Source organism: Acanthaster planci, linkage group LG04 (genome assembly GCF_054643075.1).
Source record: "Acanthaster planci isolate LZ-2023a linkage group LG04, COTS_SCS, whole genome shotgun sequence".
NCBI classification, from domain to species: Eukaryota; Metazoa; Echinodermata; class Asteroidea; order Valvatida; family Acanthasteridae; genus Acanthaster; species Acanthaster planci.
The window spans coordinates 19873220-19890614 of record NC_141780.1 but is presented as its reverse complement, the minus strand read 5'-3'; the positions used below and the strand labels follow the sequence as shown (position 1 = coordinate 19890614).

Here is a 17395-nt window from a genome sequence, read left to right as displayed (position 1 = left end):
TCACCGAAACCACTCGTTTCTGGAGAGCACCCATACAGTTCCAAAAGGAATTATTAACGGAACTGTTCATCCGGAGCTTTAACTTACGACAGTCACATCACCCGGAGATGAGCTAAGGGTTTCAAGGTACGAACAGAATCAATTATCGGGCCCATGATTAGACGATGTTTGCCTTGTGATTTTCTCTAAACAGGTAGGCCTACTGACCTTTAGGGATAATTATTTCTACGCGTTGTGCCATGGTTCCCTGCTTCAGAGCCCAAAAGCGAAAACCTACAGGCAGAGAGCAAATGTTGGTTACAGTAGTCTTGATTTAGGCAGTTTTGCGACTGAAGGTAGATTTCCGGGGCCTGTTTCATGAGATATCCCACAATGGGCTGTTACAAACGCTGCTACCTTCGTCAGTGGGCCCTGACGGATACGGACCTGCACGGGGTGAAGCACATCGCTGGGGAGGGCGGGATACTGCGCCGTCTGATCTGGGCGGCGTGTTTCTTGGCCGCGCTGGTCGTCTTCTTGCACCAGGCCACGCTGACGCTGATCCACTTCGTGGAGAAGCATCACGTCACCAAAGTGGACATCTCCTACCGGAAGAAACTCGACTTCCCCGCGGTCACTGTCTGTAACTTCAACAAGTACCGGGAGTCGGCCCTGACGGATCGCGACATCAGAAATGTCGGCTACCATTTGGGTGAGTACGGCGGCCAGCCTTCTTTCGGTATATATCGTAAAATCATATTCCGGTAGCTTCCATAATTCCCATACATACAGGAATATGAGCACATACTGAACGCTCATCAACTGGTTTTCCACCTTCGCACCGTCGTCACTGGTGTTGTGTTGTTCTGAAAATGAGAAAGTGGAATGTGTTTCGCCCCCATTTCGTTGCATAGAAATCGATATTTAGTATTGATTCTTTTTCCAATTTCCATTCCGCTAATTACTTATATCATAAAATGAATTTCCTGCACAAAAAGGTTGATTTTCGCAGAAGAAAAAGAGCATGACAATATTTTGACAAGAGAAACGCTTTCAGGGAACATTGGAATGTTATGCAAGGTTTAGATTTAATTTAAAAGCGACCGTTAATGTCCAGTTTCTTTTGCGTACTCGTCACAAGAAGCAATGAAAGCCTTGCAACATTATGTAACATTTATGTAACAATTTCATATACATATTTCCTATATTTGGCGAATTCAAAATCGGGACAGAGAAAGGCTACACCGGTCCAAAATGATCATCATGTCGAAATTGCAATTGTTGAAATATTATACCACTTGGTTTGCTGCATCATGAATTCTGTTATTACATGCACTGCTGTACATGTACTATTTGATAAAATATTGTATAAGAAGGGCGGAAATACTGCCGTGGGATGGTTACACATTGCAGTTGGCTCTGTTGTCTCATGAGGGAATAATTGAAGTACCCCAATCAGTCCGGTTATTGCTTATCGGGGGGAAAGAGATTTGGCTATTCGCTGCATGGTTTATTAACCTCTTGTGCATCTGCATCCAAAATGTAAGACCTGACGTCACTATGTAGTCAAATGCAATATGCAATAACAAATTATTTTTTGATGCCTTTCCTGACACATTTTGGGGCTATGGCTCTGATGTCACAACAGAAAGACACCGTTCATATCAAAAGGTTCAGTTCTGTTCAAAACCCAACATTCGCTCATTGGAAAAATTGTTGAGAAAACTTTGCTTACTGGCCTACTGTGAACTGAAGCAACGCACCTCCACATTGAGCAAAATAAATAAATAAATAAATAAACAATTTGCGACAGAAAACTCTCCAAAATTCGGATGAAATCTAGTACAGACACAGCTGTCACATTGAAATGTTGTCCTGGATGACACTATATTTTTTTCCATTTTGTAGATTGTCGTTAGCATCAGCATGAAAAGTCACCAGGAAATACATGTATACTTAAATTGGCTTATCTAAAGTGAAAATCGAGTTAAATGGAAAACACAGGAGCATTTCTTAGGAGTTGCATATTTTTATTATATTGCATGAAAAATGTGACATGCATGCTTGAAGAACAACAGATTTTTCCACGCTTTTGCAAATGATGAAGTGACATTCTTTCGTGGTTGATTACAGGTATTGTCGACGAAGACCACAACCTCATCAACCCTTATCTGTACACGGAGGAGTTCAGGCGAAAGATGGCAGCCGTCGATTGGTCGGTTCACGACATTGACGATGAATACAACATGACGGAGTTTACCAACCGGACGGGGCACCAGTTGGATGAAATGATAGTGGAGGTGGGGTTCAAAACTGTAGTGGAACTTGTCATTTTGTTTGATATCCACTGCAAGAGAAGGCTACCTGCCAAATAACGATTGCGTTTGGCTTTCTCGACGAACATTAAGAATACATTGTATTGTATTCCCGTTGGGACCGTCAAAGGCTGGGTTATTTGTATGGGCGTAGCCTTTTGTCCGGGAGGACATGTACAAAGTGATAGATTCAACTGTTGTCTCGAATTTCACTTCCACAATTGTTTCTCCTTGCTATATTCTGAGAATCATTCTCTCAATGCATCTCTGGTACTGATAACAAATCTTTGCAAAAAGCTTTCTTTTTTTGAAAAAGAAGGGGTCATCAATCATTCAAGCTTCTCCATTAAGGTATATACATCATTATGACAAGTTATTTCATACTTTTGTTCACACTGTGGAGTTCGTCTACAAACATCTCATCGAGTTTAACTAGTTACAGAATGCTATGATAGACATTAGCTTGTGCTCAGTCATACGAAAATTAGTCTTAAGTACTGCTATATGCGTGAACCAGAAGGCGCAGGCGTAACACGCAGGAGGCCACACGAAGACATATATTTACTTTTCATCAATTATACAACATATCTTAAATTTAAAATGCATTATTTGCCCGAGAATAATGACATCTCCGGTCTCAATCATGTCGTAAGTCACAAACGAAGCTCCAGTAGTTTTTCTCTTTTCCTGAATAGTGCTCTTGGCGAGATGAGCCCTGTTCTCCTGACGACTTCCACCACATTTTCTCCCATCTCGGGAACTGCTACACCTTCAACCACGTGGCCCTGGCCACTGAGCGTCACTCATCCATCTCTGCTGGGGCAGGTGTGTATCGAGACTTGCCAAAACACTCTATACGCCCCAGTGCATATATCTGAAGCAATTTCTAAAAGTCCAGAAAAAAAAGATGCTTAGCCTGCGCTGCATGCAGAAGAGTGGAATCCCCGAATTGCTTCTATTTTCCGTCTTTGATAGTTATTGTGATACAGAGCCAACACGCTGATCATTACTTTTATATGAATCTAAACCATCCAGGCAAGGTTTGAGCTCAAAGGTTTACTGTCTGTATTGTCTGTTTAAAAACATTATCATACATGTAGTATATAGTCAGTAAGCGTGTATTAAGCAAACGCTGGTAAAACGGTTCTCAAAAAGCTGAAGTTTATGTTTTAATATTAATCTGTAACCTGGCGCGTGTGTAGACTACCTTTAGTGATGTCACAGAAATAGCAAGTTATGTGTCAACAGTGGCATCAGGTGTTTTGTCGATGGACTGTTCAGTTGTTCGGTGTTTTTGGCAGCCAATGGCCTGAAGTTGACCTTGAATATCCAAGAGGAGGAGTACACGCCTAGCAACGACCTTCATGGAGCAGCCGAGGACGCAGGGATCAAGTGGATGCTGCATCATCCCTCAGAGCCGCCCTACGTCAAGGAGCTGGGTTTCGGGGCGGGTCCGGGCGACCATACCTTCGTCGCCGTTCGTCACGAAGAGGTACACAGCCCACGTGTGATTCACTCTCTTACCTTATAGAAACTTGTAACCGATAGTAGGCCATAGCAACTGATTTCATCAAACTGTCCTTCAGTTATTCTTTTTAAATGCCGATTTCTGTCACGAGCAGACAAAATAAACTTTAGTAATGATTTGTACTATGGAATTACAGTTGGTTATCTCAAACAAAAATACAATGGTCAGCACGTAGGCCCGAAAAATTATTCCTTTAAAACCCGCGGAAAGAAAATAAGATTTTCATGCTTAAAGATACAAGATGATCTTCAAAAGTAAAGACAGAGAGTCCCCCCGTCTTTTACCAGCTTGTTTTGGCATCCATTTTACGTTTTCTTATATTTCAGGTTGAAAGTCTTCCTTCACCGTACACACCTTGCATGGAGACAAGTGCTGGCTTCCTCGACCACTTCGATCATTACTCGCTTCAAGCCTGCCGGATCGAGTGCGAGACCGAGGTCGTAGTGCAGAGATGCGGGTGCCGACTGGTTGAACAGCCGGGAAACGCTCCTGTCTGCAACCCCGCTGAGACGCACGAATGCGCCCAAGCCGCTCTGGGTCGGTTTCAGTACTTGTTACTTAAATTCAAAATGGGTCTTCCAATTCCAAGCTCCGTGCCCACCTGAGGCTTCGCCTGATTTTTAATCCCTGCCTTTGAAATGGGCCTAACGATTATAAGCCAGAGTGCGCCACCAGAACATTGAACTATTGGGACAAATATTGAAGTACATATTTGTATTTATATTGAAGAGCGTTGGCCAACATTCATTGATCGATTTTAGACACAAGACCTTGAACAGAGACGAAGCCGAGTATTTGGAAAGCCCGAGACTAATGCTTGCAAACATCTGAAAAATATTTTTTGGAATTAAAATCGGACGCATCCAATAAAAGGCACTAATTCAAGTGCCAAACTAAGCTTTATCTGATTTTTTAAATATTTTAAAACTAGTAATACAGCTAAATTACTTGGATATCGACCAATAGTTATAAGATACCTGTCAGTGAGGAAAGCACAGGCCTTAAGCTACTTTTGTCACTGGCTTAAAACATACAGTTCATGCAGTGGCGGGCCATGGAGACCAAGCCTGCGACTGTTCGTCACCGTGTTCAGTTGAAAGTTACCCCTTTACAACCACCAACGTTAGGCTTCGAGCGAAGTACATCGAGAGAATTTACAGCAACACCACTCATAACTTCTCCGCTGATTACATACAGTAAGTCAAGTATTAATTAAACTTTCTACAGGATGCACAAAGCTAGAAAATGATATCTATCTGAAAACATGTTCTAGTCATTTTGAATGTAAATTCGATGCCCAGCATGGCTTCGGCGTTTTCGATATGGTGCCCAATTGTATTTACCTAAACAATCCACCAATCACACTGCATGATGGAGAATACCAGCGATGTCGCGTGAGGGCTCTTCACCCCGAAAGGTGAGGTACCAACATTGCGGCTGTGTTGATACATGGAAGCGTGCAGCCCATACATGAGCTATACCTTAAATATCTGTTTGGTCAATCAGAATCAATGCTTTTAGCTGCCATTTCACCAGTACAGGCTTAATGACGCAAATATTACTATGGAAGCTTAGACCGATAGTGAACCGTATGATGAAGTTTGGGAAATGTACCGGTACACCTTGCGACATGCACAAACCGTATTAAATCACGTGACGATTGGCGCTCATCTCCACGTACATTGCTCAGCAGATGGTAAGAGGATATGAACAAGGAAATAAATTAAGGCTTGAGGACCCAACTGAGCCTCTCATGTGCGGCGCCATCACAGTCAAGTGCTGCGCACAAAAAGCCAATCACAGTCCTTACATCAAGGACGTCACAATACTGATTTACATTTTGACCCAACCACTATATTTTTAAGGGGCGTGGTGCCAATTGTTCTTTTCGTTTCAATGTACAGGAACAATCTTGTGCTCCTGTCTATCTACTATGAGGCCTTGAACGCCGAAGTGATAGAGCAACTTCCGGAGATGACCGTACCGAGCCTGCTCGGTAAGAAGCTGTCAATGTTTAATGTGGCCAACGGATTTACACCATAATTCCCCTCCCCATCCCACCCCCCAAAAACCAATCAATCAATAAAGAAATAAATCAATCAGAAAATTCGAAAAGGAAGTTCAACTTCAAAACTTGACGGCAATGTAAACTGATTTGGTATCACAACTTGGGAGGATTGTCTATAAGCAAGACCGTTTTACTCCAATGAAATGATTCCTTCAATTATGAGTTACTCCCCTTTTCAGCTGCTTTGGGCGGAAACTTTGGTCTGTTCCTCGGGGCTAGCGTCCTGACGATAGTGGAGTTGCTGGAGTATGTCTTCGATGAGTTGACAGCATCGTGTACAAGGCGAAAGACCTCCGGTCGCATTAGCAATGCTCGCGAGATTTTGACGGTCAGGGCCGCACCCATATCGGTTATCGATACTGAGAAAGAGTTGGAACATGGACGCCAATGGAACAGATAACAGTCCGGACAACAAAAAGTTAAGTACTTGACGTTTGGGGTTATTGTGATAATGTAGTCATGTACATGTATTTAATTTATGATCTCAGGTCTATATATGCAAGGCTTAATTATTGATGGTAGAACCACGTGTTTTCACTGCCAATGACATCATAATTTTTATATACCTTTTCAATTTGTGCTTACCTAGTAACAATTAGGTTGTCTATGGCAAATAATAGGCCTATACGATATTTTGACTCTGATCTCTGTTAGCTATTACATTAGGGCCTAACTACTATTTAGAAAAAAATGTTTTTTGAAGAAATTTTGAGGAAATGTATTTAGTGTAACACCCAGGAGAACACTACGCCAGTATAGGGCCGCATCTAATGTCACATCTACGGTTGGCTATCCGGTGGGCAGTAATGCACGAGTCTACGGGAAGTGTTACATCTCCAGCCGCAAGCCCGTAACTGTTGCACGTAGCCATTTACAGCCCTCGGCAATCATGCTGGAAATGATTCTACTGACAGACAGCCCATCAACAGACGGACAAGTGGATAAACAGTTGTATAATGTTCCAAATGTTTTTAAAAGTTAGAAATGAAATGGTGAATTTAATATAAAATAGTGAATTTCTCTTTTGACTCTAGAAAAAGAGAATTCAAGCCGATCAAGATTTTGTTTTCGTCACTGTTTACAGATTATTATACTTTAGCATGGTACTATATAGTGATAAGAATTACGAGGTATTTTCAGTCGCTAGCATGTTTTATTTAAAATGAAAATGTACTCATTACATGAAATAAATCTGCCATTGCCTATATTTGTCAAGTTGTTTGTGTACTTAAATTGACCAGTTGGTCAAATTTTATTTCTGAAATAGTGCATTCTGTAATTGTGCTTGTCAGTGATTGGAAGATGAAGCACAGTTCTGCTTTCCAAATTAGGTGAATTTACAACCGTTTGCAAGGTCTTCTTGCAGCACTAGCACCATTTCCGTGAAAAAAAAATCAGGCAACAAACGTTATGACGTCATTCCTTTTTTATACCAAAGCGGTACTCTTGTCTGGCTCACATGAAACGTCATTACTTCTCAAAATTACATGGGACCCGTTCTTTCTTTCACAGCTTTATTTTTTCCTACCACTGCAGTGGTAGGAAAAAATGACGCACTATGGCTGACCATGCAAAGCAGCTGGGTCATTCTATAAATTTGGGGTCCAATTTTTTCCCGTCCCTGTTACATCTGGCATAGGATTTTTAATGTTTAGAACTAACTGTTTAATTCCAAGATTGCATAAGTACTGCAAATTAGCTGCCAGACAATTAAAGATAGTTCGAAATCAATTTCAGTGATACATCCCTCGTCAAACATGTCAGATGGTAGACATGTCAGAGGTCACTGGGCCGGAAAAATGTCACACTTTGGACCCCAAATTTATAGAATGACCCAACTATAAAAAAACACCAAAATTATACACAACTGTAAAATACGCAATAAAAATACGACTTTTAAAGTAACGGGCAAATCTACAGTTCGAGGTACAATGTGGCATCAACCAAGGGCAATATTCGTGCAATTTTTGGCCGCCCATTCAAGTACAGTCATGTGCAAAAGTTTAGTGGGTAACACCTAATCGGGCTTACCTGCATGCCTTGCCCTGAAGAAAGATCCATGCACCCACCTCGTCTGATATGTCTATCCCTCTCGCATCACTAAAGTATACATCTCGCATCGGTCATCTTTAGCCCCATCATCTTTTATACAGACACTCTTCACCAGCAATAGTTTTCTTATCGTCACTGACCTTTCGTGATGAGAGTGAAAACATCGATGTTCTCAATGGCGTCATAAAATCAATCTCCGAATTATGAATGAAAGGCTTATTTTGTTTGAGCGCATTTGTTATTTTGGGAAGCTCAATTTTTTTGTGTCAAAGAACGCAAGATGTCTCTGTTGAAGCCGTCCTGCGCACAATAGTTCACTAAGTGAGTCGTGTAAATCCTATATATAGATCCACAACAGACCAACTTAATACATAATCATGACTGGTTCGGGATGGATTTCATATACGGAAGCCACTAATTTTTCCCGGCAGTGATTTACATGTATTAGCCATCTGAAAGCTCTAAAACGTCCTTGAGAGTCAACTTTAACCAAACATTCTTGAGGTATTCACTTTGAAAACACTGAATTTTTCAGACAAATCTTGTAGAATGGGTCTTTTCTGAAAACTAAATTTACTGCATAAAGTTTAGTGGTTTGGTGAGGATAAAGTTGGTTGATATGCGGACCTTGAACAGAAAATATTTTAAAATGAATGAATAAATAAAGAAAAATATAAAGAAAAAAATAAAAGAAATAAAGAGCCCACACTACCAGACTTTTGAAAAAAAGATCCACGGTTTTGTATGCACTTGCCGAGTACTTTTCTAATACCTGTCCACCAAAGTTAAATTGAAAATTATTATTACGTATCCAAACTTCCTTGTTTATTGTTTCCTTCAATCACTGGCTTCATTTACCGTCAACCGTCAATTTCCCTCATTGTGTTCGCAACGAATAGCTCCGTCTTCGATACTGAAACTCGGGAAGCATACTCGAGAAAAAAATCCATCTCACTGACAGGTATGCAAAGACTGCTGAGTCCGTTATTATAATTAATAAAAAATATCCATTTTTCTCGACCGGGACGACGCAAGAGCCCAAGATGTCGATTATGTCACCGTGGACCCAGAATCCTTTCAGAGAAGAAAAGAAGAAACTTGTCAGTTTCAGTAACGAGCCCCCGAAGCCTGTCGTGTAATTCGGAAGACAACCCACGCGTGATGTTCGTGCACTTGTGTGGATTCGCACCGTAGCTACCAACAACCATAGTACAGTGGAAGGGATAAGGCTGGCCTGACTGCGTATGATTCACGTTAATAAGGAAGGGTTTTCTCTTCTGAAATCAACTTTCATCGGCGAGAGGCCTTTGCCATGAAGTCGTCTCCGTCGATTTAGACGTGAGTAGTGTTTGTCTTCATGCGCAGTGAGGTCCGGTAGCACCTGCAATACAATCACACGACGTGCGGCGCGCTGCTTGCACCAAAGATTGATGGTAACTGAGCATATTGTTACTATATTTACCCTCTCATCGGGAGAAGGAAAAATAAACACCTATTATGCAAGTGAATACACTGTACAGGGCTAGGGGAACGTTTTATGAAGAGGATTTGAAGCCACCTTGCAGAGTCAGTCCATGTCAGTCTAGAGTGTTGTGGTTTTCAAAAGGAAGCCAAAAGATGGGGCAACAATTTATTTTTAGTTTTTTAGTTTTTTTTGTTTGTCCTAAACTGTTACATAATTTGTTGCCATGGTACTGAATTGATTGATACAGTTTCGTTGGCCAGTGGGTTTATCGAATAGTAACCAGTTCCAATGAGGTTTAATCCGATCATCGATAGGTGATAAAATGGACTCCTAAGCCTTATTGACCACGGGAGAAGAATAAAATCGCGGTGACGACACAACAGCACATTGACTGGAACATGTAAACGGCTACACGAGTCGTGCTACGTTCTATGCAGGAGACAAAACGACACCTCCTGTGTGCACTGCCCATATACGAATCTGAGGAACTTCTGGAAGCAGGACAGAGATTTGTAATCGCCAAATCGAGCAAGAACTGCTGGCATGGGATGCTACAAGCGCTGCCATCTTGTGGAATGGGCGCGGGACGTTTCGGACCTCCACGGACTGAAGCATGTGGCCGGGAGCGGCGGGGTTCTGCGCCGTCTGATCTGGGCCGTCGTCACCCTGGCTGCGCTGGGCTTCTTCCTGTACCAGACAGCGCTGTCCTTCATCAGCTTCTTCGAATGGAACCACGTCACCAAGGTGGACATCAACTACGCCGATGAGCTGGAGTTCCCTGCCGTGACCCTTTGCAACTTCAACAAATACCGGGAGTCTGCTTGGACCGAGCGCGACCTTAAGAATGTTGGGACTCATCTGGGTGAGTATAGTGATAGCTAAGACCTTGCATCACTGAGATATAAGGACCAAGCTATTGTTCACATGTGGCCCTTCCACTTCATACCACTTGCTAGAAAATCAAGTTCATCCATGCGGTCCTTTCCTTGAGGAAAGCTCTACATTTTTATTCCCTTGATTTTTGACATCTTACAAGGTGTGTATCGGCCCACAAATACCTTCGCTGCCGTAGAAGACTCCCTTTCGCAGAACTGAAGGATTAAAGAGACATTGCTAAAAAAAGAGTGTAAAATACTTGCCAATTTGGGGCTTTTGAAAACAACATAAGCTTGGTCCCGAAGGGACTGCCAGACTCTGTTCAGTAAGAGGGCGACATGCCCTATGCATTTAATTACAAACCTCGGGGACTCCTCGTAAATCCATAATCTAAACTAGGCAATGGTTGATATGAACAAAGCTTTGGGTTGGATTTATTTGGTATTACCGCACAATTAGGTAATACCAGAGATAGCCCATGAAAGTTTTGCAATTTATTTCCAATGCGGTCCCCTCTTGAGGTAGCAAGAAGGTCCGGTTTTAGAGGCAGGAGGAAACCGCATTGCCCTGAGAAAACCTGCGAGAGCGAGTGTGGACTGGAGACCAAATGCACTTAAAGCCTGGGCCAAGCCGGGACTCGAACCCAGACCTCAATGGTGCAAAGCGAAGAAAGAACCGCTCGCTAACCCGCTCCCCCATGATGCCAAAAAAGGGGAAAGATGGGCATTGACATTGCAGTGGTTAAGCATTCCGCCTTCACTTTGTTTTATTTTGCACATCTATTTATTTGATCGGTCCTCGACACAATCGTTGCAAAGATTTACTGAACATGTAACTTAAAGCACTAACGCTGAATCGAAACTGACTGCGAAAACTTGGTCAGAACATTAGTTGGAGGGGCACAACATTTGGACACTGTACAGCCCCCCCCCTTGAAATCCTTGACCAACCAGTGTCGGGAAAAGGTTAAAAGGACCATTTTTAATTAAAGAAAAAAAGACTGATGCTGCGTTAAAGGTGAATCATTGCGGGTTTAACAAAAGGGTTCTCGAATCACATTACATCACACATCCCCTCTTCATCAAAACCAACCCAAACCAAAGATTGTAAATGATGTTTCAGTTACTGTTCTCAAGTTTCGTCAATAATATCACCAGGTATCATCGACGAAGACCACAATCTCATCAATCCACATCTATACACGGACGAGTTTAAGCAGAATTTGGCCGCCGTTAATTGGACGGCTCTGGAAGTTGAAGAGGACTACGACATGACTGAGTTTACCAACCGTACGGGGCACCAGTTGGACGAGATGATAGTGGAGGTGGGAAGAGCGACTGTACTGGAATTTGTTATTTTTTGAAGTCCACTGGAAGAAAAGGCTATGTGCTGAGTATCAACAGCCTTTGGTGTTCGCAACAACATGTAATAAAAGCTTTTGTTCCCTCTGGGGACCGCCAAAGGCTGGATACTTAGACTCAACTTTCGAATCATTTCCTTGGCCCGAAATCACAGATAAGACATATTTACTCATTTTTAGCCATAAATCTTGACTTCACAGCTGCTCATTTTACTATGTAGATCCCCAGAACCATTCTTTTGAAGCATCTCAGACGCAGATTGTCATCCTTATCACAATTCTCCCCCATATTTTACAAATGTTGTGAAGGAAGTGGGATCTCTATGAATATTTAATTGTGTCACAGTTTTACACTTCATAAGGTAGGGTCACAGTTGACGAAACAAAGAAACGAATTTCACCCGTTATTTGGTGCAAATGTTCTCTCGGATGTCTCTTCAGACACTCAATGTACTGTTTGTAGGACTTTTAGCAACATGAATGAAAGATACAGTGAAATATCGATAATTTAAATTCTGTACTGGAAAACAAAATGTCCATTATCATCATGGGCGGATCGAGAACCAAATTGTCGTTTTGAAATCTTCTTGCCGGGAGGGGCAATAATTTTGACAATTTATTTTGTGTAACCATTCATGGCCTTTCTCAAGGTTTAGGCTACGTTTCAGTACGTGCTCTTCACACGATTTGCAAAGTCAAAAGGGGAACTTTAGCACAAAACTTTTTCTCTTATTACTTGTAAAAACAACTTTTGTTGCTTTTTGTTAACATTGAGGCATCTGTCTACACTGACGTTATACTTGTGCATTAGCTTAGGAATTTAAAAAACAAAACAAACAGGTGACTCAATCTCAGTTTGGCCCCCTTCAAAACTGGCGTGTTTTATCTTGACTTACTACAATCGATGGTGGATTCTGCACCACTGGCGAACCACGGACTCTGGCCAATTTACATGTAACGGTGTACCAATCTCGCCCGAACGATTACGAAGACGTTGCATTGGTCACACACCGGGTAGTACATGTAGTGCATTATCGATCGTGGGCATCCTAATAACAAATGTCACTTAACGACCTCGAGAAGGGGTGTAGAACTTGCATAATCGAGGGGACGAATGCATAGCCTCCTACTCCAGGATGCAATGGATACTACGTGGATTGCTTTCTTAAAAGACATTACGCTATGATTGTTTTGACAAAACTGGTGTCTTACAAAAATATCAATTTTAGTGTACGTGGAAAGGTTCGCCTTGCAACTCCCAAGACTTCCACCACGTCTTTTCCCACCTGGGGAACTGCTATACCTTCAATCACGTGGAGTTAGACCAGGATCGTCATTCGACAATCTCTGCTGGAGCAGGTGTGTATAAACACAAAGTAAACTCTCACTGTCTCAGCCAGAAGGCTGAACGGCTCTCAGAACTTCCAGTTGGACTATTCGAATTGAATAGTATACAAAGAATGCAATGTTACGTTGGCATTTTAGAAAAAGTACGGACAGCATTGTAATGTGCGCACTAAGACAAATCCGAAAGCTTCATATCGCCATGAAAAACATCTCAATTTTTACTGCAGCCAATGGCCTGAAGTTGACCTTGAATATCCAAGAGGAGGAGTACACGCCTAGCAACGACCTTGACGGAGCTGCCGAGGACGCAGGGATCAAGTGGATGCTGCATCATCCCTCAGAGCCGCCCTACGTCAAGGAGCTGGGCTTCGGAGCAGGTCCGGGCCACCATACCTTCGTCGCAACCCGGCACGAACAAGTGAGCAAGAAAAGTTTGATGCACAAAAGCTATTTGCATATAAGAAGTATTTGCTTGTTAGTACCAAAGGTATATGCATATCACTGTCCTCCAAATGAAGTACGTTTTTCAGCTTGGACAACGTAATTTTTTTGCCTTCCTCGGATAGAATCAGTTTAAAAGACAGTTCTGTTCAACACATCTTGTCTAAACATGCATTGGTTTATAAGGCAGCCATCAACCCACAATGCTTTGCCACGTCTGCTCTTCCTTCACAAAATCTGGTTTGAGAGATTCGCCCATCCCTGCGCCTTGTTAGGGTCGGACGGGGACTGAGTGAAGTTTATGCATACTGCGCCCTCATTGGTTAGTTTGTTTTTAACTACTTCCAGGGCGCATCGGATCACGTCAGACAGGGTTATTAAGATAAGGTTTATCCCACGGACATGTATAATAAAATCTGGACTCGCAATGCCCTTAATCAGCTTATAGAGATCATTGAATCCACTCGCGGCCATTTTATCGAGCCGAATACAAAGCTTTCCTGTCAATGCCCACCTTTGTTCTTCCTGACGTAGAGGGAGCCAACCCACGCATTTGTATTCGGCTCGGTAAAATGGCCGCTGGTTGGCTTCTTCTCCATACAAAGTCCAGGTTTTTTTTATATACGTCCGTATATACGTATAGATTATCCTCAGTTCTTCGGACATTATGGCCGAAAGCACGGTTGAGAAAAACACGCGTACTTATGGAAATCACTGGCTACCTGCAAAGGCCACTTCCCTTGGACTTGTATGTTTAATACGGCAAGCCGCAGCCCCCACCCCCCAAAAAGCACATCACGTTTTCTACAAACCGTGTTGAAAATTCATACAGTTTTCTGTCAAAGGCTAAGTATTTTGAAGCCAAATTCTTCTTTTTTTCCTCGAAGAACGTGAGCACCCAGTCTATTTTTATTATCAAATTGATAGCGCTGTCAGTATCAAGGTACCAGGGAATCCTGATATACTTGGGTGTATATCACTCACAATGCTACATACCCATTTCCCGAAAGATGCAGTTTTGTATAGGTTTTAATGTTGGATGTTCCGGAAAGGCTCAAGTAACTTTTTGGCAATCGAGTTATTCAAGTCTTTGCTTTTCTAAAGAGGTGGTAATTCTATATGATAACGCAATCATTTTTCCACTCGCGTGCCACTTGAATGAAAGGAAAGAACAATTAGAGATCGCAAGATCATCAAAACAACTTGACAGGCTGTGCACGTATTTTTAGCCTCCTTAAAAGGACATGCATTTTCTATTTGTAGATATCTAGCCTCCCTTTTCCTTACACAATGTGTGAAGAGGATGGCAGTCTGAAGTACTTTGACCACTACTCGATCCAGGCTTGCCGGATCGAGTGTGAAACGGACTTGGTGGTGGATCAGTGCGGGTGCAGACTGGTAGAACAGCCTGGGACAGCCCCGGTCTGTAATCCGGCCGAGTCGCACGAGTGTGCTCACGTTGTGTTAGGTTTGTGATTCAGACACGTAAACAGTTAGGCATAAATACCTCAAATTACTCCTTATCTACAAAACTTCCCGAATGTTGTAAATGTAAATCAAAGATGCCAAGCCAAATGAGCACCTCAAAATTGACGCACCGTAGGCCTACCAATAAAAAGTTTGACCAGACGGGTTGTTGAACTGCTCAAAAGTTTGTGTAAAAAATAAAACCATTTTGGAAGCTGGACTGCTCAGTTGCTTACTCTGTAACACAGAGTTCCAGAAATTGCTGGTTATAATCCGACCATGCAAATGCAATTAATTGACCTCATGTTGAAAGAAAAGTGTTCAAACATGCAAAGAAACGCACTCGTATTTTGGAATTTCTTTTATTCTATTTCATTTTGTCATTTTATAACGTAAATGTGTGTGCACTCTTTTGTGGACAAGGCAACAATAATGAAAAAAGGTAGAATACGATCGTTATAGCCAATGCCTTAAATGATGAATTTTTGCCCCATTTTGCTATAGTTCAAGCTGTTACGGGCGAAACAGAAAGTTCCTGTGATTGCAAATCCCCCTGTGAGTTAGAGGTTTACCCGTTCACCACTACCAACGTGAAGCTCCGTGCCAACTTCATTGAGACAATATACAGCAACAGCACAACGCACAACTTCACGGCCGAGTACATAGAGTAAGTAATTAATGGCCGGAAGAGATCATTGGGTCAAACGAAACTTTGAAAGCGATGTAGTATACACATTATAGGATGTAGAAAAGGATAATTGACGACCCAGGTTAATGCAGGTTGAAAAACAGGATTCACTACTGGCGATAATATTCAATATTAATGTTAAAAACTATGGATTTTCAAGCTAGCAAATGTTAGCAAAATCCTCCTGGTACAGATTTGACCTGCGCAAAAATTCTCTCATTCATATTTTGCTGTCCGCCGCTTTCTTTTTCTCCCTAGAAACAACCTGGTCTTACTGTCCATCTATTTCGAAGCCCTCAACCACGAGGTGATCGAACAACTTCCCGAGATGACGGTTTTTACCATTTTAGGTAAGATTGCTGCCCGATTTGAATGAATTCGGTCGAACATTAATAGGACCTTTGAAGAAAACTCTACAGATTCGCTTAAGCCTCATTTTAAACTTGAAGATTTTGGTAAATTGTTAATCGACCATGTAAACCATTGTAGCATGAACATTACACACATACCTAAACAATAGGAGTCTCCCATCAGCTTTATTCTATTAATGGCTAATCGATCATACATTTCAAAAGGCCCTTTGACAGAGTATTATTTTTTTGTAATCACAAGAAATGTTATAGTTCTTTTTAAAAAATGGCACATTTTTTCACTATTAGTTTATAGTTTCATTACTATTTTACAGTTCATTAGCTTTAAGTTGCAGTACATGAAGAGAAGAAAGTACTGTACAACACTACACCGCACACCTAGTAGCCTCGTTGTATAGCGCCCTCTGTAGGCCCTGAATATTTGCCTCTTCTTGCCATCGCCCTTTTTGACAAATATTTTATTGAAATTTCAGCTACACTGGGCGGGAACTTCGGTTTGTTCCTCGGGGGCAGCGTTTTGACCGTCATGCAACTACTGGAGTATTTATTCGATGAGGTGACGGCGTCTTGTACTAGTAAGGGCTCGTCAAATCGTGTGGGCGACTCCCGCGCTAACCTGACGGGCAAAGAGAAGGATGTCGAAAATGCCGAAGATGGAATATCGATTATCGATATGGGCAGAGATAAATCGAAGGACAGGTAGTTTTCTAGAGGGGAGAAAAATCATCAATCAAAATCAAAAACAAAAGAATGCACATTTTCTGGAAAAGTGTAAATACCACAGTATGTCGTTCAGATATCTGGCCAGATTGATTCGTAATGTACTTCACGTTTGATGCGAGGACCACACACATCACGGGTCGGATCGTTTTAACATAGCACGGTTTCAAATTAATGGTTAAGAAAGTTGCTTACTTACTTTCTTATTACTTGCCATGTAATATAATATGCGTGTTGGAAAACCAATAGAAAAATACCTTACATATTTATCTTTTGATAAATAGAAAGGCCTTTGGTCTCTATATTTGAGGAAGATTTCCGGGCGTTGACCAATTTCTTTCTCAAAATGGAGCCCTTTTTGTCGGGGTCACATAAATATTGAAGTTTTGGGGAGTTGCGCTTTTGTAAAATAATCACTCGAAAATTTCCTTTTATTAATTCAAAACGCTCATCTATGAACTTGAAAGTGTAAATAAAGTTTGATAAATTAATGTCTTTAGAAATTGCTTTGTTGGCGTCTTCTGTTTCCTACCATTCCACTTTGAACTAGCCCCATCCCTGATAAACTTAATGTGGATCACGGTCGCTCACGTTTCGTTCCGTTTGGGTGGTATTTGTGGTTTTATAATTGTAGGTTCGTTTTAGGAAATTGAGCGGTTTGTAGTGGGTCGTTTTCAGATCAACCGAGTCGGAAATCTGTCATAAACAGACGGTTTAT

At 41.8% G+C, this 17395-nt stretch overlaps 2 protein-coding genes across 2 annotated transcripts; both read left to right on the top strand.

The window, feature by feature from the left end:
• Nucleotides 1-18: 18 nt before the first annotated feature.
• On the top strand, nt 19-7093 carry LOC110986461 (acid-sensing ion channel 2-like). Its single transcript, XM_022248337.2, has 8 exons — nt 19-691; nt 2113-2279; nt 2990-3119; nt 3596-3786; nt 4149-4359; nt 4859-5018; nt 5727-5818; nt 6070-7093. Exons 1-8 carry the CDS (start codon nt 358-360, stop codon nt 6288-6290), a joined length of 1506 nt encoding a protein of 501 aa, XP_022104029.2. The 5' UTR covers nt 19-357; the 3' UTR covers nt 6291-7093.
• A 2530-nt stretch (nt 7094-9623) lies between these two features.
• Nucleotides 9624-17140, top strand: LOC110986456 (acid-sensing ion channel 2-like). Its single transcript, XM_022248331.2, has 8 exons — nt 9624-10269; nt 11441-11607; nt 12873-13002; nt 13218-13408; nt 14695-14899; nt 15403-15565; nt 15845-15936; nt 16431-17140. Exons 1-8 carry the CDS (start codon nt 9951-9953, stop codon nt 16658-16660), a joined length of 1497 nt encoding a protein of 498 aa, XP_022104023.2. The 5' UTR covers nt 9624-9950; the 3' UTR covers nt 16661-17140.
• Nucleotides 17141-17395: the final 255 nt, after the last annotated feature.

Bases quoted from the DNA above. Each gene is read 5' to 3' on its own strand.
- LOC110986461 (XM_022248337.2), top strand. From the start codon at position 358: ATGAGATATCCCACAATGGGCTGTTACAAACGCTGCTACCTTCGTCAG. The intron at 3,787-4,148 runs GTACACAGCCCA...CTTATATTTCAG, and splicing joins TCGCCGTTCGTCACGAAGAG to GTTGAAAGTCTTCCTTCACC. The intron at 4,360-4,858 runs GTCGGTTTCAGT...TAAAACATACAG, and splicing joins ATGCGCCCAAGCCGCTCTGG to TTCATGCAGTGGCGGGCCAT.
- LOC110986456 (XM_022248331.2), top strand. From the start codon at position 9,951: ATGGGATGCTACAAGCGCTGCCATCTTGTGGAATGGGCGCGGGACGTT. The intron at 13,409-14,694 runs GTGAGCAAGAAA...TTCTATTTGTAG, and splicing joins TCGCAACCCGGCACGAACAA to ATATCTAGCCTCCCTTTTCC. The intron at 14,900-15,402 runs GTTTGTGATTCA...ATTTTGCTATAG, and splicing joins GTGTGCTCACGTTGTGTTAG to TTCAAGCTGTTACGGGCGAA.